Source organism: Melanostigma gelatinosum, assembly GCF_949748355.1.
Source record: "Melanostigma gelatinosum genome assembly, chromosome: 13".
NCBI classification, from domain to species: domain Eukaryota; kingdom Metazoa; phylum Chordata; class Actinopteri; order Perciformes; family Zoarcidae; genus Melanostigma; species Melanostigma gelatinosum.
In genome coordinates, this window is record NC_136646.1 from 8,162,148 (window position 1) to 8,187,048 (window position 24,901).

The following is a 24,901-nucleotide window of genomic DNA, read 5'->3' on the forward strand; positions in this document are numbered from 1 at the left end:
TAAAACGCATGAAACATCAAAAGAGGAACTGTGTATAAGCGCAGGCATCACCAAAAGAGGAACTAATACAGTTGGTCACAGATGATTCATGGTTCATCGCATCGCCCTGGGATTGTCATGCATGTGTGTGGGTGTTGCAATAGGTGTGTGTGTTCAATGCTCGGCCGTATGCCAAGGTCGAAAGCCTTCTCCAAGTCCACAAAGCACATGTAGACTGGTTAGGCAAACTCCCAGAACCCCTCCAGTAGTCTTGTGAGGGTAAAGAGCTGGTCTACTGGTCCACTGTTCCACGGCCGGGACGGAATCCGCACTGCTCCTCTTGAATCTGAGGTTCGACAAGCGGTCGGAGCATCCTTTCCAGCACCCTGGCATAAGCCTTCCCCGGGAGGCTGAGTAATTCCCCGGTAGTTCGAGCACACTCTCCGGTACCCCTTTTTGAAGATGGGAACCACCACCCCGGTCTGCCATTCCATGGGCACTGATCCCGACCCCCATGCGACATTGAAGAGGCGTGTCAGCCAGGACAGCCCAACTACGTCCAGCACTGTCAGCATCTCAGGGCGGATCTCATCCACTCCCGGCGCCTTGCCACCAAGGAGCTTTTGAACTACCACAGCGACCTCTGCCAGGGATATGGGTGAACCTCCCCCTAGGTCCTCAGGCACTGCCTCCTCTGCAGAGGACATGTTGGTCGGGTTTAGGAGGTCCTCAAAGTGCTCTTTCCACCGCCCGACGATATCCCCCGTCCGGGTTAGCAGTCCCCCCCCCTGCTGAGAACAGCCTGGGGTAAGCCCTGCTTTCCCTTCCTGAGCCGTCGGATGGTTTGCCAGAACCTCCTTGAGGCCAACGGAAAGTCCTTCTCCATGGCCTCCCCGAACTCCTCCCATGCCCGAGTTTTAGCATTTGCGACTACCGCAGCTGCAGCCCTTCTGGCCTGCTGGTACCTGTCAGCTCAGGAGACCCCTGGGCCAACCAGGCCTTGAAGGTCTCCTTCAGCTTGACGGCTTCCTTCACCTTCGGTGTCCATCACCGGGTTCTCGGGTTGCCGCCACGACAGGCACCGATGACCTTCCGGCCACAGCTCCGAGCGGCCGCGTCCACAATAGAGGCTTTGAACATGGTCCATTCGGATTCCGTGTCCCCAACCTCCCTCGGGATGTGTGAGAAGTTCTTCCAGAGGTGGGAGTTAAAGACCTCCCGGACAGGGTCCTCCGCCAGACGTTCCCAGTTCACCCTCACTACACATTTGGGCTTGCCGGGTCTCTCCAACCGGGTCCCCCGCCATCTGATCCAACTCACGGCCAGGTGGTGATCAGTTGACAGCTCTGCTCCTCTCTTCACCGGAGTGTCCAAGACGGCCGCAAATCAAATGATACGATTACAAAGTCGATCATTGATCTCCGGCCTAAGGTGTTCTGGTACCAGGTTCACTTATGAGCCACCTTATGTTCGAACATGGTGTTCGATATGGCCAAACCGTGGCAAGCACAGAAGTCCAATAACGAAACACCATTCGGGTTCAGCTTAGCCGTATGACTTTGCTATATGTTGATGTGTGTGTGTGTGTGGGGGGGGGGGGGGGGGGTGTTGCAATCGGTGCGTGTGTGTGGGTGTGTGGGTGTGGGTGTTGCAATAGGTGTGTGTGTGTGTGTGTGTGTTGCAATAGGTGTGTGTGTGTGTGTGTGTGTGTGTGTGGGTGGGTGTGGGTGTTGCAATAGGTGTGTGTGTGTACATGGCAGTATGACTGCTATATGTTGATGTGTGTGTGTGTGTGTGTGTGTCGAACTGCACTATGTGTAGAACACTGTGTACAGCTGACGCCTGCTTTGGAGAGCCACAGATCCATATGGCTTATCTGAGTCACATTCCACTAACAAGGACCATGGCAATAACAATATGAGTTTCAAGAGGTTTATTGCATGATGGAATGATTGTTAGATTTAGGAAGTGGAAGGGGTCGAGGGATGAAGGGATGTAGGGTAGGGATGGGGTACAGGGATGAAGGGATGTAGGCTAGGGATGGGGTAGAAGAGGAATGAAGGGATGGAGGTCAAGGGATGAAAGGGTGCAGGGAAGAAGAAACAAGGAGGGTAGAGAGGGTTGTAGAAAGAAGGTTGGGGGAGCGATGGGGGAGGGATGGGGGACCGTTGGTGTCCGGTGGCTGGCGGGAATGGGGGGAATGGAGACTGTAGAGTAGGGGCCGTCTCTTCGGAAGACTCTGGTGGTGCAGAGTCCCCCGTTGTTCCTGTAATCCTGCGAGAGAGAGAGAGAGAGTGAGAGAGACAAAAACGGGGTTGGGGGGAGGGTTCAGAAAACTGTGTCGAAGAGAAAGAATCAGAATCAGCTTTGTTGGCCATGTACCAGCCTCGTCATTTGTTCGTTATGCGGAAGTTGTGCAGCTAAATAAACTGTTTTGTGTTAGATCTCTGTGTGGCCTCCCTTTTAGTTGCCAGCCTTGAGCCAGGTGGTAACAACAGCCAATGAAATTGCAGCATTATTAACGCTGTCCAAGGTGCTCAAAATCCACTTTCATAGTGCTGTTTTCAGCTCCTGGACGCAGGTTCGAGTCTCAGTTGGGGCAAAGCCGCTCATCAATGATAAAGAGCTATTTATGAATCAAGAAATGTGTACCCAACTTTACCGTTTACTGATTATCACTAGATTGTAGTGGCAGATAGATTATCAAGTATTGACTTATTTATGGCTATTAACCTATTATATTGCAGTTTTCCTAATTATCAACATTTAAATTGCAATCACTTAATTACTTCAATTCAATATTTATTAACTGTTCACTATAATGATTCACTTAATGAGTTGTGTAGACATTAGTGAAGAAAATATATTTATTAAACACAACAGGGACGGTAAACATTGAACACAGAGCCCATAGTGCAAGGTCACAAATACACAACACAAATGAGTACAACAGATATAATAATGAATCCAGTAAAAAGTAATCCAATTACTGAAATGAGCAAAGACATATACACGACAGAACACTCTTTTCTTTCTCTTATTTTCCCTTTTCAACCTCTCATCTCTTTTTTTCTGTCTCATAAAAAGGAGACGCTGGAACTCATTCCAGGTTGTCTCCTTCTCCATGCCCTGGTCTTTGTAAAGGGAAAAGACTTTACCAGGGAAGTAAATCTACTTCCCTGTTAGTCCAGGGAACCCCGTGTGAATGTGAAGACTCTTTGGATCCTGCTTCAGTTCCATCTGACAGAATCAACACTTTCGACCTGTGTGCTGGAATTCAGTCCTCTTCCTCTTCTGCTGTCCTCTGTCCTCCACCCTTTTCCTTGTAGCATCCAGTTCCAGCTGAAAGAACTTTGGGGAAGGAAGATCAGAGATGCTGTCGATTAATTCTGGCTGGGCAGGGAGGGAGACGCCACAATGACACCATCTTCATTAGGTTGCGCACAGGAAAGGAGCCTGGCCAGAGACCCGTGGATTCCAGCTCTGTCTTCATCCAGCTCCTCTGCTGCTGTGAACAGGTCCACTGGCTGACTTCGTGGTCGTAGCCAGGGAGCTGTGGAGGAGGACGGGTGGGGACAGCTAACGGCCTGGGTAACGGCTCACCTAGTCAGACAAGAATAAACAGAGCTAATTAGTACCATTTTTGGTGCGACTTGATTTCATCTTCTTGACATTCATGAAAAACATTCTAATAGTAACTTTGATCTCTCTGTGCAGGTGACAGTTGACCGGGCTCTGCTGACGTCTCAGGAGAAATCCGGGGTGCCTCTGACACTATAGAGAATATTAAACATGTTATTATCATTGACAGTAACGTGAAGCAAGAATGTAACATGACATCTACACTGTAGTCTGTGAAACTCTACTTTTTGTCCGAATACAGTGCACTAGCAACTTTAAAGAATTAACAACAGTTTTGACAGGTTTATAACGGATATGAGCACAGTGAATATGACAGATACGTTTACATGTTGGATGCATTTACCCTCTATGTGAACCCTTCAGATGAGTTGGTGCAGCCAGTGCAGCAGATGGTTCTAACGAAAAAGCCTTGAAAGTCATTTATATTTTGACAACATACAAACACTGCTGTTAGTATCGTTACTTCACCTTTCTCAACCTTATCCAATGAAACAGACTGTTTCTAACATTAATATATAAAGAATATACTTCATTCATACACGTGTGTTCATGTTTCAATGGGTTAATATTCAGTAGCCACTAGCTATTATACATAACTATAAACTACATGCATTACTGACGATACGTGACGTGATACAACGGAGACGTGTGTGTTTATTTAACGTTAACGTGATTCAAATGAAGCACCGGGTCCGGTCATAGCTTCTTGTTCTTTCGTTACGTGTATGTAAAGTAACAGAGTATATCTGACGTTAACCGGCCGCTGGTCAGCCTCTATATTCACCGACGTACAGCAGTAATCGCTAAATCATGTATTTAAATGCACGTTCGTGTTAACTTGATACTTTCGGCCACAAAAACATAACAAAGTCGGACATGAATGAACCCTTATGAACAATAAAACTGAAGACAACTACACAACTAACTTTATCTTTACAGCTTTCATGTGAATGTCAGACAGCGCAGACTAACTATCATGACATTTTAATTCATTGTTATTCATCTTAATGATTTACCGTTTAACGTAGCGTCCACACAGCGAAGAGCTCCAGAAAATCCGGGCTGTCGCAGGAGAAAGTCTTTCACTCGCAAAACGGCACCACAGCGCAACTAGCGGCCAAAGATATATTACGCTATTAAGCCCACATATTGGGGGGAGATGAGCTGCAGGAGGGTGCAGGGTGGTCCAGGGAGGTGTTGTGCAGGTACTTTGCCCAGGAAAGGTGCCCCTTGTCTGGGTGACATGTACTAACCCTACGGCTTACGGCCATACCTCTCTGATGCGCCCGATCTCGTGTTGACAATAGATATCTAATTCAAAAACAAATTGCAAAAACCTTAATAATTCAAAGAGTTTAAAGATTACAAATATGAAAAGTCATATCACACCTCTCCTGTAAGAGCTGAACATTTTGATATTTGAACAGTTTCTGTGGCTTAAAAAAATTCATCAGTGGTGATATTTGTAGGAGTATAAGTTTTAGTATAAGTATTATTTGTATAAGTATTAGTAGCATTTGAATAAGTACTAGTAGTAGTGATATTTGTAGTCGTAGTAGAAGTTGTAGTTGTAGTAGAAGTATTATTAGAAGTAGAAGTATTAGTAATTAGAATAAGTAGTAGAAGACGTAGTATTAGTAGTCATAGTAACAGCTGTAGTATTGGTCGTAGTATTTAATATCACAGTAGTAGTAGTAGTAGTAATAGTAATGGCAGTAGAAGATGTAGCAGTAGTAGTAGTACTAGTAGCAGTCGTACTAATAGCTGTAGTAGTATTACTACTTTTAGTAGCATGAATAGCAGTAGTAGTAGTAGCAGTTGTCGTATAAGTAATAGTAGTAGTGGTAGTAATAGCAGTAGTGGTAGTAAAAATATTGATGGTAGCAGTAGTAGCAGTAATAGTAGCAACAGCAAAAGTTATAGTCGAAGTAGTAATACTATATTAGCAGCAGCATTAGTAGTTGTCGCAGTATTAGTAAGAGCATTCATTTTTTTAACAAAAAAGCCTAATTCTGAGCTTGTTTAAATACAGTTAATCCATGGGGCTTTTATTTTGAAAGGGTGGTGCTGGGTGGGGAGAGGAGACATAATCATAATGTCTGACACACATAAACAGAGGTTATTAAATGCCTGGCTTCATCACAATTAGAATTCACTCTTTGGGGCTTTTATTTTGAAATGGGGTGTGTGTGGGGGGGTCCTCTAAAAGTCTCTAAGACCTGAATGACTGTATGAGAGAGAGAGACATAGACAGGGAGAGAGAGAAGAAAGAATTTGTGAGAGAGAGAGGCTCTGATATCGCTGGCAAACTTTCTCATTTGGAGATTGTCCGATGTTTTATCTTTTACAGCTTACATGACTGTTGTCCTGCTCTGCCATGTCTTTCCTCGTCTCTCCCTCTTGTGTCGCGGTGTGTTTAAATGTCACTCGAATCAGGAAACTTATCAGAATACTCATGTCTGATTGGCCGAGATGCAACACGTAACAGCTGCAACAAATCATGTGTGTGCGGCTTTTATTTTAAAATGGGGTGGGTGTGTGTGTGTGTGTGGGGGGGGGGGGGGGTGGAGGAGGGGGGAAAGACCTCTGAAGATCCCTAAGACCTGAATGCTTTACACAGAGTTTGATCACGGCTCTATCTTCGGACAAACAGTCAAATGTCACCAGCCTCTGAAGCAGGGTCCCAGCAGTGAACCCCATGTGCACAGCAGCTTCCCCGGGGTGTCAGGGAAGTACATCTACTGCCCCTCCAGATGTTCTCCCTGCACAAGGACCAGGACATGGTGAAGGAGAAGACCCGGAGAGACTTCTCACAGTCTGACTTTTATGAGGCTGAGAGGGACAGATGGATTGCAGAGAAGAAGAAGTGACCACGAACTCAACAAACCCCAAATATACCCTCACTCACACACAACACTGTTCAATTGTATTAATTGAATTATTTAACCAGAATAAATATAATGATTGCATTAGAATGAATATCATTATTTAATTAGAATGTATACATTTAAAGCACTAGAATAAATATGGTTTGTATACGGACATTTGAGAAGCTGAAACTAGATAATGTTGACGATTATTGTTTCAGCACTTATATTGTAAATATGTTTCTGGATACACATCTAATGTATATATACTGTATATTAAATGTATTGTTCATTTGTTTTATATATGATGTTTTAGGGGCATTTTGTTTTTGTGCATCTGTATTTTTTCAATAAATTATCTTGAAAGTGCCCCTCTGACTGTCTTTACTTTAGTGGTAGTAATACACAGAAAATTAAATGATTCAACATTTATCTTTGCTCATCTGCACAACAAACATACATTGTTATTGTTGCAATAATATAAGTAAAACTGCAGCATCATATTTGGAAATTAGTATCTCATCTTGATTCTTTGACGTGAAGCACTTTGTGTTTATGCATGAATGCTATACAAATAAACTATCATTATTTTGGTATTATAGCCACATTCTGTAGCTAATCATTTGAACCAAATACTGGACATTTAGTTTTGGTAAGGTGGGAATCGAACCGGCTCATTTTGGCCTATCCGCGGCAGGCCCTCAAGAAAAAGGTTTGAGTATTACTTATTATTCTACCACTGGTTGCAGCACGGCAGTAAGGAAACAGGACAGAGGGTTCTTTTGGTGATTTGGTTTCAGCCCGGCAGGGGGCGATAAAGCGCTGCTGTGTTTAACACCGACTGACTTGATCACAGAAGGAAACGCTGCATGACGTAATTAGTGTAGCAGCCACAAACAGGAAGAAAACATCCAGCTGTTATCTAAGCAGCCTGTGTAGCATTGTGACAGTAATGAAACGGCATTGAGAGTCAGGAACAAACTGGTGTTTGGTCATGCTGTGTCCGGATCACATCCCACCCAGTCCAGTGGTGGGCCGTCAGGGCCTGCAAGGCCTTCTCTGCTGGCCTAAACAGAATCACAAAGTTATAGCTATTTTATAATTTAATAGTTTTTCTTAAACACGACATGTATTATAATTTATAAAAATATTTTCCCCATTGTCTTATTTTCTCATTGCACAGCTAATGTCTTCCTCAGTTGCTCTGCTTCCAGTGCAGCTTGTTTTAAGTAAAGCTTTTATCCAATCAGATTTCACCTCTGTGTCTCTAGGTAAGAAGAGAGGCCAAGGCCTGCAGACTCTCAAGTGAATCCCTTTGCAGTTTAAGTAAATGGGGACGATATTGTTGATTGTAATAGTGTTCAACCAATCAGATCTTTAATTTGACATGTTGGGCGTGTTCTTTGACGTGTCAGAACCTGCTAGCTGGCCTACAAGTACGTGATTGGTCAGTGGGCTAGTGTGACATGTTGGGCGGTGACTATCCCAATATCTACTGCCTCTGTCGAGCGGACATTTTCAGCCCTCAAACACATTAAAACGTATTCAAGAAATACAACTGGGGAGGCTCGACTGTCTTCACTGGCGTCCATGAATCGAGAAGGACTTCTTACTGGAACTAAAATGCACAGATGTACTGAACAACCGTGAGATTAAACTCTTTGTTAACAAAGAAAGGAGGATGCAGTTTGTCTTTAAGTGAACAACAACTTTGGTAAGTGAACTGCTTTTGTTTTTACATCTGCAGTAGCTTTAATATGCTTGTTTATATGTTATTATTTGTACAACTTGTTTTTATGAAGATGGATTTTTGTTTGGTTTTATATGTGATAGGGTCTATTGTTACGTCCAATGAATTCGTTGAGAAATTGTATTCAATGGCACGAAAAGCGATCAAACGTGTGGTGTTTTCTGGCACAGCATGTGATGTGACACATGATCACCAAGTTCAATCTGCTAATATGTAGGCTATATTGAACCGGCTTTAATTAAACCTGTGGTGGGAAGTAACTAACTACATGTACTCAAGTACTGCGCCTTAGTACAATTTTGACAGTTTTTTGAGGTACTTGAGTGTTTCCATTTGCTGTGACTAAATACCTCTCTACTCCACTACATCTCAGAGGCAAATGTTTACAATTAGTTTACTTACTTTACTCACTGTCACTTTTCAGTCAAAATGATGAGATACTTAAACACACAGTCATAGAAGCAGCTCTTTGGCTGGTTACTGTACACTTGAAATGGAAATGTATTGTGAGTACATTGAAAACTACTTTAAACGTGGCTTTACAACACATGAAATACTTCACATGGGATTGTGCAAACGCACCCTTGACAGGATTTTAAGCTTTGAACAAAGTTATTGTGAAACTTGTGTTTGATATTTTCTTTAAAAGTTTGATAGAGTAATGTGGGTTTCTTAACTCTAAATTAAAAGGATTTAAGTTATGATAACAGAAATGTGCTTACATATATTTTTACATTTATATAACTGCATGTACAATGTTTTTACACTTGAATAAACAATAATCAAATGCAGATACAGTTATTTACCAATATGTTAGGAGAAGTTACATTTACACAGTCTTACATTTACAACCGGCCCTTTGCGGGCGACCGTGATGCTGATGTGGCCCAGAGTGAAAATGAGTGTGACAGTGTGAGGAATTATAAAATGATAATGGTTGCATTGTGGGAAATGTAGGATGCATTTTTCTTGTTTTTTTTGTTTTTGTATTTAATCTACCTCTTGTGAGTCTCCCCAAACTTTACGGATGTGAAACAAAATAAAATTCCCTGAGTGCTCCTTTAACTACATAGCTAACCAAGGTCTACAGATGCCTTATGGGGAGTATTGGTTCACAATCCAGTGCTGGGTCGCTTCATAGAGAGAAGGCAAGGCCAGAACTCAGGATGTAATCTCTGTTAAAAAAATCATAAAAATGTCAAGAGCACTATGAAACAGAGGATCGGAAGTTATTCTGATGTTTAACATTATTCAGTTTTCTAAATCTAAATGTACAGTTTTATATCTTTATGCTGTTTGTATGAAGGGAAAATGAAACTTCACAACCCATCTTTGCACACATAAATTGCACACTCAACCTATTCAGTCTTTGAATTTACATTCATATATAATTCAGTTTATTGTCTTTTGAGATAATAACAAAAAGTGCCTCGTCATTGCACGTGTGAATAAATCAATGGAATGTGAAAAACCTGTTTTCCCCGAATGAGGAAGGGGGATGCGACCTCATCCCTTGTCTCACAGCTCTCCCGCTGTCTGAGCTCAGTGATTGGCGGAAATGCGTGGAGTGACGTAACGTGTCTCACGAGCTCCGGCAAGGGTATAAAACCGCGGAGCGAGACGTTTACCATTCACACCAAGGAAAGAAAGCACAAGCAGTTCTTGCTTCAACAGTGTTTGAACGGAACTTCTTCCTTTGTCCCGCGTACTACTTCTTCTACTCTGCATTCCGGACACGACAAACATTTATTACTTGAACACTACCGAGAAAGTCGTCGTTAAGCTATTTTTTTGTACCGTTTTGCTAAGAAAACGAGGAAAAACCCGCAAGAAACGCCAGCTACAATGGAGTCTCAGGTCCGTCAGAACTACCACCGCGACTGCGAGGCCGCCGTCAACCGGATGGTCAACATGGAGCTGTTCGCCTCTTACACCTACACTTCCATGGTGAGAAAAACACTTCAATGTATTTTATCTTCGTATTAATGTATGCTAAGTATCTGCATCTATTGCATGTATTGATATAAAAAAAATTAGCTGTTAAAAGAATAAATATAATTGTCATTAAATTGATTGTGTTTTATAAGTAATGCAGTATATGACAGCACTGTTTCTCTGCATCTCTCACTTGTTTATCTGATGGTTGCCAGATAAGGAATGTTTTATCCCCCACTCGCCACATTGAATCAAACCTGCTGAGTCATGTTTATGCTCTTTTTAAGTTCTTCAAACATGACACTGGTCTGTGTCCAAACCGACTAAACCGTTCAAAACCATGACTCATGTGCCTGAACACTACTTTGCTGCATTGTTTGTCACAACCTTTTTTTATTTTTTTTTAATAATTGGTGAAGTCTGCTAATCACAGTTCCTAACCTCTGCTCTTCCTCCCCTCCTGTCCCTTGTTTACAGGCCTTTTACTTCTCCCGTGACGATGTGGCCCTCGAAGGCTTCGCCCATTTCTTCAAGGAGAACAGTGACGAGGAGAGGGAGCACGCCCAGAAGCTGCTGGCCTTCCAGAACAACAGGGGAGGACGCATCTTCCTCCAGGACCTGAAGGTCGGTACACACTGGAGGACTGGCCCCGTTGAGACGTGTCTTGCAGCACCCTGTCTGTCTAGGACAAATAAACTGGGATTAACCTGCAGCAGTGGGACACTCGGTCCCTCCCGTTTACCACCAATTATTATCATGACTCTTCAGTCTGCTATAATTAAATGTTTTCTTCCCTCTGTAGAAACCAGACCGTGATGAGTGGGGCAGCGGGCTGGAGGCCATGCAGTGCGCCCTGCAGCTGGAGAAGAACGTCAACCAGGCCCTGCTGGACCTGCACAAACTGGCTTCTGACAACGTAGACCCTCATGCAAGTGTGAATTAGTGCCGCGTGGTCTGCCAAAGACGGTCCCGGCTACACCACAAACTCGTGTGCTCTAGCATTCGTCTGTACGTGTAGTAATCTCTCTCTCGTCTCTGTTCCTCAGATGTGCGACTTCCTGGAGACCCACTACCTGAACGAGCAGGTGGAGGCCATCAAGAAGCTGGGCGACTACATCTCCAACCTCTCCCGCATGGACGCCAACAAAGACAAGATGGCGGAGTACCTGTTCGACAAGCACACCCTGGGGGCAAAGAGCTAAATATGCAAAGTCTCAGGGTTGAGCCTGGAGTGAAGATGTGGCACACAGGCCTTAAACGCACCCTTCTGTTCCAGTGAGCGTGCATTTAAATCTAATCTGCTTGACCTGTGGAGTTGATGAGTTCTGGTGATGTCACCGGGTTTTTTAAATGTCATTTAAGGATGGATATTTATAATGTGACTACTTTGCCCTCATCACCTATAAATCTCCTCTTGTGTGACATTTGAATGACTGTTTCTGATCTGTTCTGAATCTGAATAAACATGTTGAGCTGGACTCTGTTGTCTGATCTGCATCTGTTACGCACCCTTTTCATATTGACTTAAAAGCTGTTATGTTTACACACCATCATTTATTAAACCAAAGTGCTGGTTAGTAGTCGGGTAACTCATAAATGGCGCTAATCTGTAACGCTTTCCCTTATAAAGTGTACATGCCCATGAATGACTGCACTGCCTTAAATCTACAAGAATTGTCACCAAGTCAACAGAGCTTTACGCTCTGGTTTTCCTTCTCAGCAGGGACAATTTAATTTTCCCCACAGTTCAACGACGTGAAAGTCCTGATTCCTCCTACATTCCTCCTACATTTTCTTTTATTACTGAACAAAGGAATTCAACAATGGCACACTGCCACATAACTGTTAATTATGAAATCTAATGATAAGAGTTTCAATGTTTTTATTGGCCTGCATTGTTGGAAGGAACACATCTGTGCAGAATATATCTAATTTTGTTTACAAATTTGTAAACTTATTTTTGACATTTGTTCATTAGTCTCTGGACTTACCCAGAGACTGTGGATGTCTACTTTCACTTCAACTTCAGGGTAAATAACCACCTATTCATTTCCATGTAAACTGATATGGGATTCTTACACACTGCTGATAACAAATGAACTCCGTTGGTGAAGTGCAGCCTGTTTCAATAAATGATGTAACAGTGTCCCTTAGAGAGTGGGCCTGCAGACACTTAATTCATTGTATTTAAGTTGTAAAATAGCAGTTTTATTTTTCTAAATATAGTTTTTATTTCACACTGCTGTACTATTATTTGTGTTGACTTTTTATTTCTATTTTATTACATTTTATCATTTTATTTTCTCGTGGGCATTGGTCTCAAGTTATAACATTTTTATTTAGTTTACTTTTAGTTGTTTTTCTTCTGCTTTATTAGTTTTCTCAGTCCACACTTGTTCTGTTGTATTTTTGGCTTGTCAGTCATCTGTGAAGCACTTTGACCTGCACTAACATGTATGACATTTGCTGTACAAATAAAGATTGATTGATTGATTGATGAGAATACACCTCCGATCACCCCTCCCTTTCAGGCCCTCAGGTAACGAAAAAACACAAAAGGCTCTTGAGAGGCACAGTGTGGTTTGTCCGTTCTGGGCTGCGGTAGAAACATGGCGGTGCAACCTGGTCTGTTTCGGAGTGAAGGCGTCCATCCCACTTTGGATGGAGCGTGATCTCATTTCTGTATATCTGACCCAGTTTGTTAGTGGACCTAATCCGTGAGGTCAGACCAGGAAGCAGACACTTCTCTGCGCTTCCATTAGAGCAGTTACCCAAAATATAGAGACTGTGTCTGCCCCACGGCCACTTCAATGTATTAAATTAAAAGTAAACAGTCGATGAGTTAAACGTCTTCACACGTCTTTACTAGATATGATCAACCTGTCTTTACTAACTACGTACTGGCATTCCTTCAAAGTAGCTGTAAATAAGGTCAAGGGGATTACTCACAAGCATGCATTCTGTGTCCCTAATAAATTGAAAACAAAAATGCCACAAAATTGTGAGGGACATGTCTTTAGCTTTAGTCTTTGATCTTTGTTTGCTGAAAAAAAAATGAAATTAGTTATTACAGCAATGACTGATGCCTTTGAGTTGAAGAAATCTCTGACAACATAAAGACAAAAAAAACATCAATATTATATCAATTCTGAGATTTTCCAAAGTAAAAGTCAGACATTTCTTTTCAGATCGAAGTCATTTCATTATGTTGATATTTAGAGATGTCCTGAAATCAAATATGACAATCATCATTGAGCAATGGGTTTTTATAGTACCTCAAGTATTCAGAAATGTAGCTATTTCACAGTAGAAATATCTGACTTTCACAATGGAAAATCTCATAATTAAAACGCTTGTTTCCATGTCTTTATGTAGTCAGTGATTATCATTGATTATTTAAGTGAGGGACAAATGCAATGTACATGTTTGAAGTAAAAGCTCAACAGTAGTCTTCCAGTAAGGATTCTTAAATATCTGCGTCACTTCTGGCACAGCAGCGGACGCTACAGCCACACAGTGACGTCATCAGGGGGAAATTAAACATGGCCGACAGCAAGCGCTAGACGGCTGAAGTTAGCGAAAAGCGTGTGTAAATTCTACGAACCTCTGAGACTTTGCTGCAGGCATTTGAACTTTGAGGTACACCTTTGCTGTATCGTTGTATTTGGATACGTCTCACACATGAATTGGAGGTCCAAGTAGAGTTTGTTCGTCTGTAAAGAGCTCACTAAACCGGACATTAGTCCGCGGTGTTAGCACGTTAGCAACCGGACCAGCGCCTGCTTTTGTTTTTGTCTGGAGGTTGTGCTCCAGAGGGCTGCCATTGTGAAGCCTTTTAAAATTATTTTTCTTTTTTTCCCGACTTGGACTGCAGCTATTTAGGTGGACTGATTCCGGGGCTTTTTGTATTGTGTTGCGGGTCCAGCCCGTCTAGCGGCGTGTTAGCGGTGTTGTTCATTCAAGGCCAACTTGGCAACAAAGCCACACTTTGCAGACTACGGATACTTAACTCGACTCGAGCCGCTGGACCGTAACTGCCTCTGAACATTGCGCCCGGCAACATGTATTCAAAGCGCGCACACGGCAAACCTCAGACGAGCGGCAGCAGCAGCGACTCCAGCTGCGGCAGCCCCGCGTCCCCCTCCAGCAGCCCCGCGCCGGCGGCGAGCAGAGCCCCGGTGCCCGGGGGCAACGCGTTCGCCAACGACGGCAGCTTCATGGAGATGTTCAAGAAGAAGATGGAGGCGGAGGCGAAGAGGAAAAAGGACACGCAGCAAACAGGTGGCGAGGCGAGAGACACCGAGCAAGGACTGACACCAGTGGAAAAGAAGCCCCCTCCTGTGACGAGCTTTGTAAGGGGTTTGGCAGTTGTAAGATGAGATAGCAGTATTTCAACACGCATCCAAAGTGGGGCACCATTGACAGTCTCTCTCTGACACTAAAGTTATTACATCCTGAAATAATGGCCAATATTTCAGTCGTACATGCCAGTGATTTGTTTTACTTTTCCATGTGTTCTGAACACATTGTGGCAATAATTGTAGACCAGCGAAGACTATGGATGCTCCTTTTTACTGATGATGGTTTTGCCGGTGGTGCGGCGAGAAACTAAATGTAGGCCGTCTGCTCTGGTGTACTCTCCTTCATTGACAGTCCATCTGCAAGGGCTCCTATAACGGTTTCAGTCTTCTATCCCCTAACCCAGGTGGGGAAGCGCAGAGGCGGCGTGTTCCTAAAGACCGGCGTGGTTGCAAAGAAGCAGAACAACGAATCAGAAGTGAGTGGAGATGATGGCGGCGGGGGGGGGGGGGGTCAATTTGAAATGTTCTTGGACTTCTGACTTTAATCACTTTGCGTTTTCCTGTCCCGCAGAGCAAGCCTGGCAAGAGCGATGCTTGGTCATCGTATATGGCCGAGGTAAAAAAGTACAAAGCCCACGAGTGTGGGGACGACGATAAGACCAGGCCTCTGGTCAAGTAGGGTTCCATGACGCGAACGCGACAAAGTGTTTGTGAGGTGGACACCATCTGGGAGAAGCTCCGGGACGGCCGGCCAATCTTGAACCTTCTCATACTGCCAGTTCAAGTCACCCTTCGCAGAAAGCTCTTCACAAACTGCGTCGATTGAAGGGCCTTTTTCCCTCTTTGTTGTTTTTGTCCTGCTTGTTCTTTGTTGGGACTCTGGTAATCTGATGTCAAAAGGTGTTTTGGAAACTTGGCATTCATTATTGTTAAATGTTTTCTAATTTGTCATGTCTGGGTTAAGTTAGGGTTCATCAGCAGTTGGATTTGATTTAATAGTCAAACCAAGGTGTCAATTAAATCTACACTGCCCATTAATGTGTGGTGTTGTGCCTCAGTTTTGTGTTGGTTTGTAATAGTCTCACTTGACTTCACTGCGAGACTCTTGTTAAAAGTATAAACTTACCAAATATCTCCATTTTTGAAGGGAAAAATGTTTAATTAAAAGTAGGTTTGAGTTCTATACAGACCGGAATTCATTCAGGAATTCAAGTACAATGAAAAAGTGTACAGCTCTCGTTGAGAAAAGACAAAGCTCATTCTATTTGCAGTTTACATTTCTTACAGGTATCAGTGATAATTACATCCTGATAAAAACAGCACCAAATAGACACAGTGACCATGCATCAGAGAGGGAGACATACAAAAGGCACACGTTCAATCCCACCTACCAAACTCATTCACACACACACACCTAAAAATCCCATTCGTTCCTTCTCCCTGTCCACAGTGATATAGGTCTATGTTGTAAACATTGACAGCCTGTATTTGTCATTTCATTGAATGGTATTTAAAAGTTATCAAATTGTTTTTTTTTGAAAAAGTTACATTTAAACTGCGGTGTTCGTGAAATGTTGAGCCAATCTTTTCAGATCAAGATCTTTAAGTGTAACAAAGTCCTCATTTCAGACCTGTCCATCTGTCACCAAAAGTCACGTTCATGTCCCAACACGTCACATGGTCATTTCATTAGACAGCCCCTCCCCCCCTGGGGGGTTTGCAATCCAGCTGTATCATAGCGTCTTCCTCTTAGCGTCTCCTCCCTGGTTTTGACTGATATCTGGATGGGAATGATAGTTTTTGAAATGTCAGTGAAAAGCATCAGACAGAAAAACATATTACGGAGGTCGGACGACAGATAGAAATGACTACACAGAAAGGCATGCTGCCACCAACAGGCGAGCAGAGAACAGGACAACCCCGAGACAGAGAACACCAGACACTTGGAAGAGGAGGGGAGGGAGGGAGGGAGGGAGTAAATGGAACAGGCGTTTGAGGGTGGAGGGGGGGTTCAGATTTTACCTGAGAAAGCGAGCTGCAAGTGAGGAGGCAGAGCAACCTGAGACCCTGCCTGGAGACTCTTATACAGATCTGAGGAGACAGGACAGGGGAACAAGAACCAATGAGGGAGATGAGGAACAGATGGAGAGGGGAGAAGGGGGTGGGGGCAGGAGAGAGAGAGAGCGAGATGGCACAAAGGTGAAGGGGGCGGGTGATGACAGCCATGACAGGGGGAGTAACCAATAGAGGATTGAGCATCGTTTTGGTAGAGAAGGTAGAGGAAAAGGGAGACATTTTGGGGAGAAATGAAGCAAACAGAATGGAATAATGTCAAACAGGAGAAAAATCACAAGCTTACATTTGACACACGATATGATAAAACAAACGATGCTATGACATAAAACACAAAACAACGCCTATGCAGGAACACCAGACAAGGCAATGCCTGCCCTAATGTGTAAACATGAATATTTCACCTCAATAAACATTACATCATATTTAGCAACCTGCCACAGATAGTAAATGGACGCGTGGTGCAACGTTTAAATTTCAGCCACGTCCGTGTTTCTGCCCCACTCACTCTGGGTCAGGGTAGAGAACGATGCGTTGCTACTGGCCGCCGAGCCGCCGGCCACCGTGCTGGAGCCCAGCGGGGGCAGGTTCAGCAGCTGGGGGAACTGGAAGGGCAGGGATACGGGCACCAGGCCCCCGAGCATCCCGAACCCCAGGGGCAGCGGCGGGGCCGAGCCGAGCAGACTGCTGCCGCCGCCCGCCGTGGTGACCTGAGCAGGAGACGTAGATGTTGTGTCGGAAAGAAAAACACGTTAGCTATGTTTATATGCAAACCTCCAAAATGCAGCCTAAAATCTTTCCCACATATGAGACTTTCAGTTCATCTGAATCAAGATAAAATATCTTCCTGTTCAGTAGTACTCAGATTCTTTGCTGAAGGATAAGTAGCTGTAGCACAAAGCGAAAGTGTGGAATGATCAAACTGCTACGGCACAGTGCATGTAAATGTGTTCAAATAATTCATTTAGACAAAAGGAAGCACTCACGACAGGTTTTGATCTGGACATGCTGGCGGTGCAAACCTGGGGCAACTGAGAAGAGACGGCTGACGCTGGGACAGACGTGACCGGCTTGGCCCCCTGAGGTGTCCCGCCCCCCAGCCTCTGACGCTGGCCCTGGTTGGCAGAGGCTATTGTGGGGGAGGCACTGGATCCTGAAAGCTTGCTTATGGATATGGTGTTAATAAGGCTGGCGTTGGTGGTGCTGTTGTTGCTGAGCGTCTTCTGGCCGCCAACAGGAGTGTAGCTAACTTGCACCTGCTTGCTCGCTCCTCCTTGGACACCTGAGAACACCGGGCGGTACCCGACTGCGCTTTTGGCAGAGTACTGGTGTATCGGGGGGTTTGCCTGAGACCTGGGGCCGATGGAGATGGAGGGCGAGGCTGAGGTGGTAGTGGTGGGGTTGAGGGTGCGCGGCGTGAGCTTGACGATCGGCGGGATGCTGCTGTGGGCCGACTTGGTGAGGGTGGCGTGCATGGGGGTGATGAAGTTGGACTGCGGCCGGGCCTGAACCCCAGAGAGAGTCTGAGTGAGGGAGGGGGAGGATTTGCTCAGCGGGGTGTGGGGCAGGCGAGGCATCTGGAAGGTTTTGGGGAGCATGTGTGAGGAGGATATGAGGGTGTGCGACCGAGGCTGGGGCGACACGATGATGAGAGCGTCGTTGCCTTTATTATTGCTGCCTTTGAGGAGGCCGGAAGTGGGGGCCCCCGCCTTCGGGGCCACGAGCGGGGACGCGGTGGGCGGCGGGCGAGGTTTAGGCGACGACGCCGAGCCAGGCATGTTGGCCTTGGCCATGCCCACAGCCACGGTCCTCTGAGTGTTCAACACCGAGTGTCTGTGCACCTGCGCCGCGCCCTTGATGAGCCCCATCCCGTCCGCCCGCACCGAGGGCAGCAGGGCCGAGGTGACGGAGAGGGGCCGAGACAGAAGGGCCGAGGTGACGGAGAGGGGCCGAGACAGAGGGGTGGAGATGGACGAAGAGGTAGAGATGTAGTGAGGTGCGTTGGAGCTGGGGGTGCCGACTGAGTTCTTCTTCTGCTGCTGCTGGACGAGCGGCGAGACGTGGAGCGAGGAGGGCTTGGCGGCAGCCTTGGGTCCGTCGGGGGACGGGGGGTTGTCCCCGTGGGCCAGGCCCTTGGCTGCGTTGCCGAGGATGGCCAGGGCCTGGGAGATGGAGTCCAGGGAGGGGGCCGTCGGGTCCTCGTCGAGCGAATCCACACATATGGGCTCGGACGGAGGCGGTCGCTTGGCAACCTGGCCCGCGGGGGAGGGCGTGGTGCCCGCTGAGGGTGTGGACCGCTGAACCCACACGGCCTCCTGGAAGTACACATTACACAGAAACATCAACACAAGCTGTATTTATCATAACCGAAATGTATCACACACATTCACGTCATGTTAAAGGAAAGGTTTGCATTTCGAGAGATGAGTGTCACGTCTTTATCAAAAACTAAACTCTGCTGTCGATATGAAAGTCAAGTCTCACCTTTGGCTTGGCCTTGGGAGTAGTGACCATCCTTTTCTTTGCTCTGGAGCCCAAAAAAACAACACAAACGGAGTGAGAACAAGCCAGACAGTTAGTTCTGAAGATACCGGTGAATGAAAAGTCACGTGACTCACGTGTAGCCTGTGAGGTGACCGTGAGCCATGATGCTCTCTTTGAACAGCATCCTGCGAACAGAAAAACACACGTCACATAGACATACAAGGCAGCGGTGATCTATTGTGAATACTAACTTAGCGGTCACGTACCTGGCCTGCATCCAGCCTTTGGGCCAGAGAAGTTTGACTTCGGTCTCCATGAAGGCTTTGAGGTAGTCCTCTAGAGACAGAGAGTTCTTGCCCTCCAGCTCATAGCAGCCCAGCTTCACCCGCACCAGGTTGCACAGCAGTAACCTGCACGCGATCGAAATACTCCGTCACAACGAAACAATATAGCATCACAGGTACATTGTGTACAGTTCCAATGATGATCCAGCTGGTATGACAGACGGACGTCGCACCATTCACTGAAATATGTTCCTCTCGGTGGAAATCACATTTATCAATCTGTGATAAGATTCAGACGACAATATTACCAACTCTGAGGAGCTCGGACAGATAAAAAGTTCATTCTCAGCTAAATGAAAATAGTGGAATTTTAAAATACTTTTTCAGGACATTTGACTTTTTATCAAATTTTCCACGACTTGAAAACTGTTTCCCAGGACGCATGGGTTCCCCTGTTATTGCCACTTCCACAAGAAACAAACCTCCCTCCCTGAAACTGACCTGAGTTTGTCGTCCCACACAAACTTCTTCCGAGGGCCCATCACCCTCTTCCCTGGCTTCTCCTCGTCGTCATCCTCTGACCCGTTCTTCTCTCCCTCCCCCGACTGCTGCCTGTGAGCACAGAGAGAAACACCTTTAGAGAGGCTGGAAATACGATAAAAACAAGAAAAGAAAAGGCAAACAGATGCTGCGATAAACTGGCCCGACAAGCGTCCTCACTTTGCCACCTTGGCGATACAGTCCATGTTGTACCGGGCGATCTGCTCCGGCATCACGCTGCACACCGCCAGCTTCAGCTTCAGCAGCGGCGTTCGGAGGCGGTCGTCCTGGGAGACGACGGACAAGCAGAGTCAAAAAATAACACGAACCTGCCAGCACACAGTCATCAATTCTGGGCGACATAAGCCTTTTAGTGTCATCTGCTAATCAATTACATCAAAAACAAACTGAATTATTCTCTGGCCAAACATTTCCCTTCACTATAGAAAAGCCTGAAACGTCCAACCACTGAATCCTGCACATTGTTAAAGCGACATATGAAGAGCAAACTGCAGACAGCAGCGCACCTGTATGTTGAGGCTGAGCTTCTTAAGGCGTTTGAGCAGAGCTTCCTTATTGCAGGGCACAAAGGCCTCCAGGTGGGCGTAGACGACCGCGCGCACCTCCGCCGGCTGCTCCTGAACCTGCAACTCGATGCTGCCGCCGAGCGAAGACACGAGTGTGAGCGATACAAAACGTGTTATTGTTGAAAACGTGAACATCTGGCACGGTACTCACTCCAGCAGGATGTTGTTCATGTCCAGTGTGAAGAATTTCTTCCTGCCCTCCGTGTCAAACAGACGGGACGCCTGTGAAGGGACAAGCAGTGTGTTCATATTTCATAAAAGGTTGTGGGGAGGATGAGATGTTTAGGATTTTTCATATATTTTTGCTTTATAGCATTAAAACTTGAACATCTTTAGTTTCGGACTGTCGGTCAGATTGCAGAACGACTAATCAAAGAAAATAACTCTTAGCTGCAGCTCTGATCGAACACACGATCCAGCGGAGTGCTGAAGCTCGTACCGATCGCAGGTCTTCAATGCGCTTGGCGAGCGGCGCCGCGAGTCCGCTGGGCAGAGGGGGAGGGGCCATCACGGTGCCCTGCGGCACTCTGCTGCCGCCGGCTTTGTGTCCCATCCCAAAGGAGCCGTTCTCTCCCTGCAGGGGGCTGGAGGGCTGAGGGGAGTCCAGCATCCCGAAGTCCAGGTCGCCCATCATGTCCTGCAGGATGTCGTTGTTGGCCGAGCCCAGCAGCGACATTACGACCGGGTCGGCGGTTAGGTCGGAAATGTTGCACTCGGTGCCGCCGGCGGCCTTGGGCTGGGCGCTGAGGAGTGCTGCGCTGGTGGCGATGGGCGCTTTGGCGGCGATGGCGATTACGGGACGCGGCAAACCGACAGCCGGCACGGTCCTCTTGCGCAACTCCTCCTTCTCCCGAGTGAAGCGACGCAGCATGTTGGCCAGGTGGATGGAATCCTTCATCAGCTTCTTCCTCTTCTTCTTCTCCGGCCGATGGACATTCAGGGCCGACACTCTGCCAGGACGGGAGCAGAACGAGGAGAAGGACGGTTAATGGACTCATGCGGAGAATATGAAATAAGAATTATGGGAAATTAAGAGCAAGGGAGTTAACAGCGTTCACAAAGAGAAAAGCAGCAAATCCTCACATTTCAATGGCTGCAATTGACATTTTTCCACGATCAAAGAAACAATTCACTGATTTTCTATTGATCAACTAAACAATTACTCAACTAATAGTTTCAGTCTATTTTTTCTAGCCACCTGACTGAGTCATTGCTCCGACAATCTGCTCATTAAGCTGCATTGCTGTGTGCAACAAAGCCCGTGGTAAAAACACTCACCCGGGCTTTGGTACTTTGATCTTCCTGGGTTTCTTGTCCTCCAGAATTCCACCATCTGGCTTTTTCCGATGTTTCTTTATCACCCGTTCCTCGCCTTCTTTCGTCTTCTGCAAAACAGGTGCAGCGGTCGTTCATATTCAGAGGAATAAAACTGAAAACGGGCATATTTGGCTGCGTATTATTGACAATCTGCCTGCGTGTGAGGAATGAGACTTTACCTTGAAGCGATTGTCGTCCGCGCCGGCGTTCTCTCCCTCGGAGTCGGACGCCGCTCTGAACTGCAGCGTGCCCGTGTTGATGTAGAAGCCTCCGTGCTTGGTGGTGAGGGAGGCCGGGACCAGCTCGTCATACTGAGGCCAGGAGAGACGCATAATTACCGTTAGTTTTCCTTCTACTACCGTGCGCTGCGCCAGGCTTTCACCACGGCTCAGAATAACAACAGAAGTCCCAAGTTTACTCAACACCATACTTAACTGTGCACGCACATTATACTTTTGCAGTATCTTGTTTCTGCTGTTAGGATATAAGAAGATAATGATACAAGATGTGATCAAACTGCAACATCAGACGACTATTTCTACTATTGAAGAGCAACATACGTTTTCATGGAGATTACATATTTCGCAAATGAAATGAAAGCACTTTTTTCATTTTGATTTAATTTGATTTGATTGCTGACTATTAAGGAATACAAGTGACCCATATGAGTAATGCAGAGAGTGACGTGTGTGTGTTTTGTCAAAAAGGGAACTCACAGCCTCTGAATTGTCGATGAAAGGGTCCGTCTCGTCGTAGCCATAGCCGATGTCAATGAGATCCTGCATCCTGTCCTTCTTCTTCTTCTTTGGGACACCGCCCTGCAAAACACACAAACATTTTAAAATGCATACACCAGACATCCTTCTGCATGCACGCGGTTACAGCTGTCACATCTGATTGGTGCATCTTGAGAACACGACTCTTACATATTTGTTGTCAAACTTCTTGGCCATCGCTTCGACCTCCCGTCTCTCGCGGTCATCGTCGGCAAACGGGTCGTTGGGGTCCAGGGCAGGAGCGAGTCCTTTGGGGACTGTTGAACCTGGAGGCTTTACCTGAGGGGGGGAAATGAGAAAGTAATGACATGAGACATCTGTAGAGTACCTATTCTCGTAAAAAGGAGCAATGAAAAGGGGCAAGGAAATTATATTACATGAAGATCGGGTTACTAGTCACTACAACAACTGTGAAAACACTTCTTTAAAGTCTCCTGTGGCTCTTGACGGAGCTATTAAACATCTGGGGGAGTCTGAATTACTGAATGAGGGCGTGGAGTTTTATTCCGCATCCATTTTGAGTAATTCCGACAACACAAAGTTGTAATCACAACTTGGAAACTTTTGCCTGTTCTGAAAGCTCCGCTACATCTGGCTTGACACTTCTTTATTACAATCAAAACAAATCTGCACACCTCACATCAGCCAAAGTAACTCATATATAGATATAGTGTCTGAAGTCACACTTAGGTCACTCTGTGACATGAACGGGATTAATCCTTTAAACACTTTCCTGACCTTAATACCCCGTATAATAAACAAATACATCACTATTGCGCATAATGACAGCAGTTATTCACTGGGTAACAGCCTTATTAACGCCACTTATGCGCGATTAACAACACATCCAAAGTTTGACACCTCAGCCTCACAACAGCAACCAGCGCAGCACTTCCGAAGTGATGCCAGGTTAGGCCCCTCCCGCTCCCATCATGGTGCCATCACGGTGCCCTACTGTGCGCTCTAACCTGAGTAAGAGTTGTGTTGACCAGCTCGCCGTAGTTGAACTCGGAGGACCCGCGGTCACTTGGCTCGGACAGCGGGAGGTGGAGGCGGACGGTGGGTTTCGCCTCCCCGGTCTCGGCGTCGCATCCCTTCGCGTTCACGTTACCGAACGGACCTCCACCACCTCCCGACCCGACCGCCGCCGCCGCCGCCGCGGCAGCAGCAGCAGCAGCACCGCCACCTCCATCTCCATCTTTCACAAAAGTGATGTCGACGGCCTCGTCTTCGCGGCGGCGCTTCTTGCTGGACTCCGGGGTCGGCGTTGGAGTGTTGAAGGACGAGATGGTGACGAACGGTACTTTCCTCGGTTCTGCCATTTGACGCTTTCGGTCCGACGACCGGGCACACGGCACTCCTCTCGAGCCGCCCGTTGGCTGGAGAGCTAAAACCTGGAGATGGTCGATAAGTAATGTTAGAGCTAGCTAGTTGCTCTGCTAGCTAGCTTCCTCAGAATGTGTGCGGAGGGCAACACAATTACTTTTATCTCCTCCCGGTCCGTATTAATCCATACAGTAGTGTCCCCGGCAGAGCCCCCGTCACCTACGAGGGACTTAAACTGTGGGAAATAACAGTTTTGAGCGCTTCCATGAAATTGGAGGTTAGCTACCGCAAGGAGGATTCTGTAGTAGCCATCTTGATCATTATTATCATTATTCAGTGGCTGGGCGTGCGTATGAAAGGAAAGCGGAAGCCGGCGAGGAAAAGGAACCGTGTTTGTCCAATGGCAGCGCTGAAACACGCCCACCTGACAGACATGCGCGAATGTTCAGGGGGACGATTGTTCTGTATGGGCGGGATGTCCGGACCCCTGAACGCATCACCACTGTTTACAACGGGCGGGTTGTCTGGACTGATGAACGCATCACCACTGTTTACAACGGGCGGGATGTCTGGACCCCTGAACGCATCACCACTGTTTACTACAGGCAGGGATTATGTATGACGCTTTTTTTTCTGCCCTGGTTGCTCGTAAAATCCGGAAATGAAACTATACATCCTCCATCTTCCCCCTGAAGCTAAAGAGGTGCACTTCAGAAGTATGAGTGAACTTCACCGTTGCAATATACTCTTAAAATAAAGTAGACAATTATGTAATTCAGATGCAGAGAGTACAGATTGAGATTTTGGAGTTTGAATTAATGCTGCAGTTAACACTTTTTGAACTATACATGCCAAATTCGAATTGCGTTTTAAGAACGGGGATATTGCACTTCTCATAAACAGCTTAATTATTTTACAAACGTTTCATTCATTCGTTTATACAAACATCTTTTTCTAAGTATCTTCATTTGCTATACAAGATATATGATTACTCTGATTTCAGTATTTGTGTTGGTATATTTCTATGTGCTTGTCTGCTC

General features: G+C 45.9%; 3 protein-coding genes across 8 annotated transcripts; 2 read left to right on the plus strand and 1 right to left on the minus strand.

Annotated features, from left to right (window-relative positions):
- Positions 1-9,886: 9,886 nt before the first annotated feature.
- Positions 9,887-11,645, plus strand: LOC306787238 (ferritin, spleen middle subunit-like). Its single transcript, XM_079282331.1, has 4 exons — positions 9,887-10,185; positions 10,651-10,797; positions 10,976-11,101; positions 11,220-11,645. The coding sequence occupies exons 1-4, from the start codon at positions 10,084-10,086 to the stop codon at positions 11,373-11,375; spliced, it is 531 nt and encodes a 176-aa protein (XP_079138457.1). The 5' UTR covers positions 9,887-10,083; the 3' UTR covers positions 11,376-11,645.
- Positions 11,646-13,714: 2,069 nt separating this feature from the next.
- Positions 13,715-15,500, plus strand: trir (telomerase RNA component interacting RNase). 4 transcript variants are annotated; one of them, XM_079282200.1, is made up of 3 exons: positions 13,715-14,543; positions 14,879-14,950; positions 15,046-15,500. In XM_079282200.1, the coding sequence occupies exons 1-3, from the start codon at positions 14,235-14,237 to the stop codon at positions 15,151-15,153; spliced, it is 489 nt and encodes a 162-aa protein (XP_079138326.1). In that variant the 5' UTR covers positions 13,715-14,234; the 3' UTR covers positions 15,154-15,500. The 4 variants fall into 4 exon arrangements, with proteins under 4 accessions (XP_079138326.1, XP_079138325.1, XP_079138328.1 ...); XM_079282199.1 differs by having other exon boundaries at positions 13,715-14,525; positions 14,827-14,950; XM_079282202.1 differs by having other exon boundaries at positions 13,715-14,454.
- An 86-nt stretch (positions 15,501-15,586) lies between these two features.
- ubn2b (ubinuclein 2b) lies at positions 15,587-24,900 on the minus strand. 3 transcript variants are annotated; one of them, XM_079282197.1, is made up of 17 exons: positions 23,504-24,900; positions 22,686-22,814; positions 22,476-22,577; positions 21,939-22,070; positions 21,721-21,827; positions 20,882-21,392; positions 20,594-20,664; positions 20,383-20,512; positions 20,036-20,142; positions 19,817-19,927; positions 19,298-19,441; positions 19,166-19,216; positions 19,032-19,074; positions 17,570-18,862; positions 17,056-17,257; positions 16,497-16,565; positions 15,587-16,254 (listed from the first exon to the last, which is right to left on the minus strand). In XM_079282197.1, the coding sequence occupies exons 1-17, from the start codon at positions 23,855-23,857 to the stop codon at positions 16,208-16,210; spliced, it is 3,603 nt and encodes a 1,200-aa protein (XP_079138323.1). In that variant the 5' UTR covers positions 23,858-24,900; the 3' UTR covers positions 15,587-16,207. The 3 variants fall into 3 exon arrangements, with proteins under 3 accessions (XP_079138323.1, XP_079138324.1, XP_079138322.1); XM_079282196.1 differs by having other exon boundaries at positions 15,590-16,254; positions 17,534-18,862; XM_079282198.1 differs by lacking the exon at positions 16,497-16,565 and having other exon boundaries at positions 15,589-16,254; positions 17,534-18,862.
- Between the last annotated feature and the right edge of the window lies 1 nt (position 24,901).

Coding starts and splice junctions, on each gene's coding strand:
- LOC306787238 (XM_079282331.1), top strand. CDS start 10,084: ATGGAGTCTCAGGTCCGTCAGAACTACCACCGCGACTGCGAGGCCGCC. Junction 10,798..10,975: donor TCTTCCTCCAGGACCTGAAG/GTCGGTACACAC, acceptor TTCCCTCTGTAG/AAACCAGACCGTGATGAGTG. Junction 11,102..11,219: donor CTGACAACGTAGACCCTCAT/GCAAGTGTGAAT, acceptor TCTGTTCCTCAG/ATGTGCGACTTCCTGGAGAC.
- trir (XM_079282199.1), top strand. CDS start 14,235: ATGTATTCAAAGCGCGCACACGGCAAACCTCAGACGAGCGGCAGCAGC. Junction 14,526..14,826: donor CCCCTCCTGTGACGAGCTTT/GTAAGGGGTTTG, acceptor CTTCATTGACAG/TCCATCTGCAAGGGCTCCTA. Junction 14,951..15,045: donor AGCAGAACAACGAATCAGAA/GTGAGTGGAGAT, acceptor CCTGTCCCGCAG/AGCAAGCCTGGCAAGAGCGA.
- ubn2b (XM_079282196.1), bottom strand. CDS start 23,857: ATGGCAGAACCGAGGAAAGTACCGTTCGTCACCATCTCGTCCTTCAAC. Junction 19,442..19,816: donor GTGTGGGACGACAAACTCAG/GTCAGTTTCAGG, acceptor GATCGCGTGCAG/GTTACTGCTGTGCAACCTGG. Junction 17,258..17,533: donor TGTCCAGATCAAAACCTGTC/GTGAGTGCTTCC, acceptor TCTCCTGCTCAG/GTCACCACGGCGGGCGGCGG.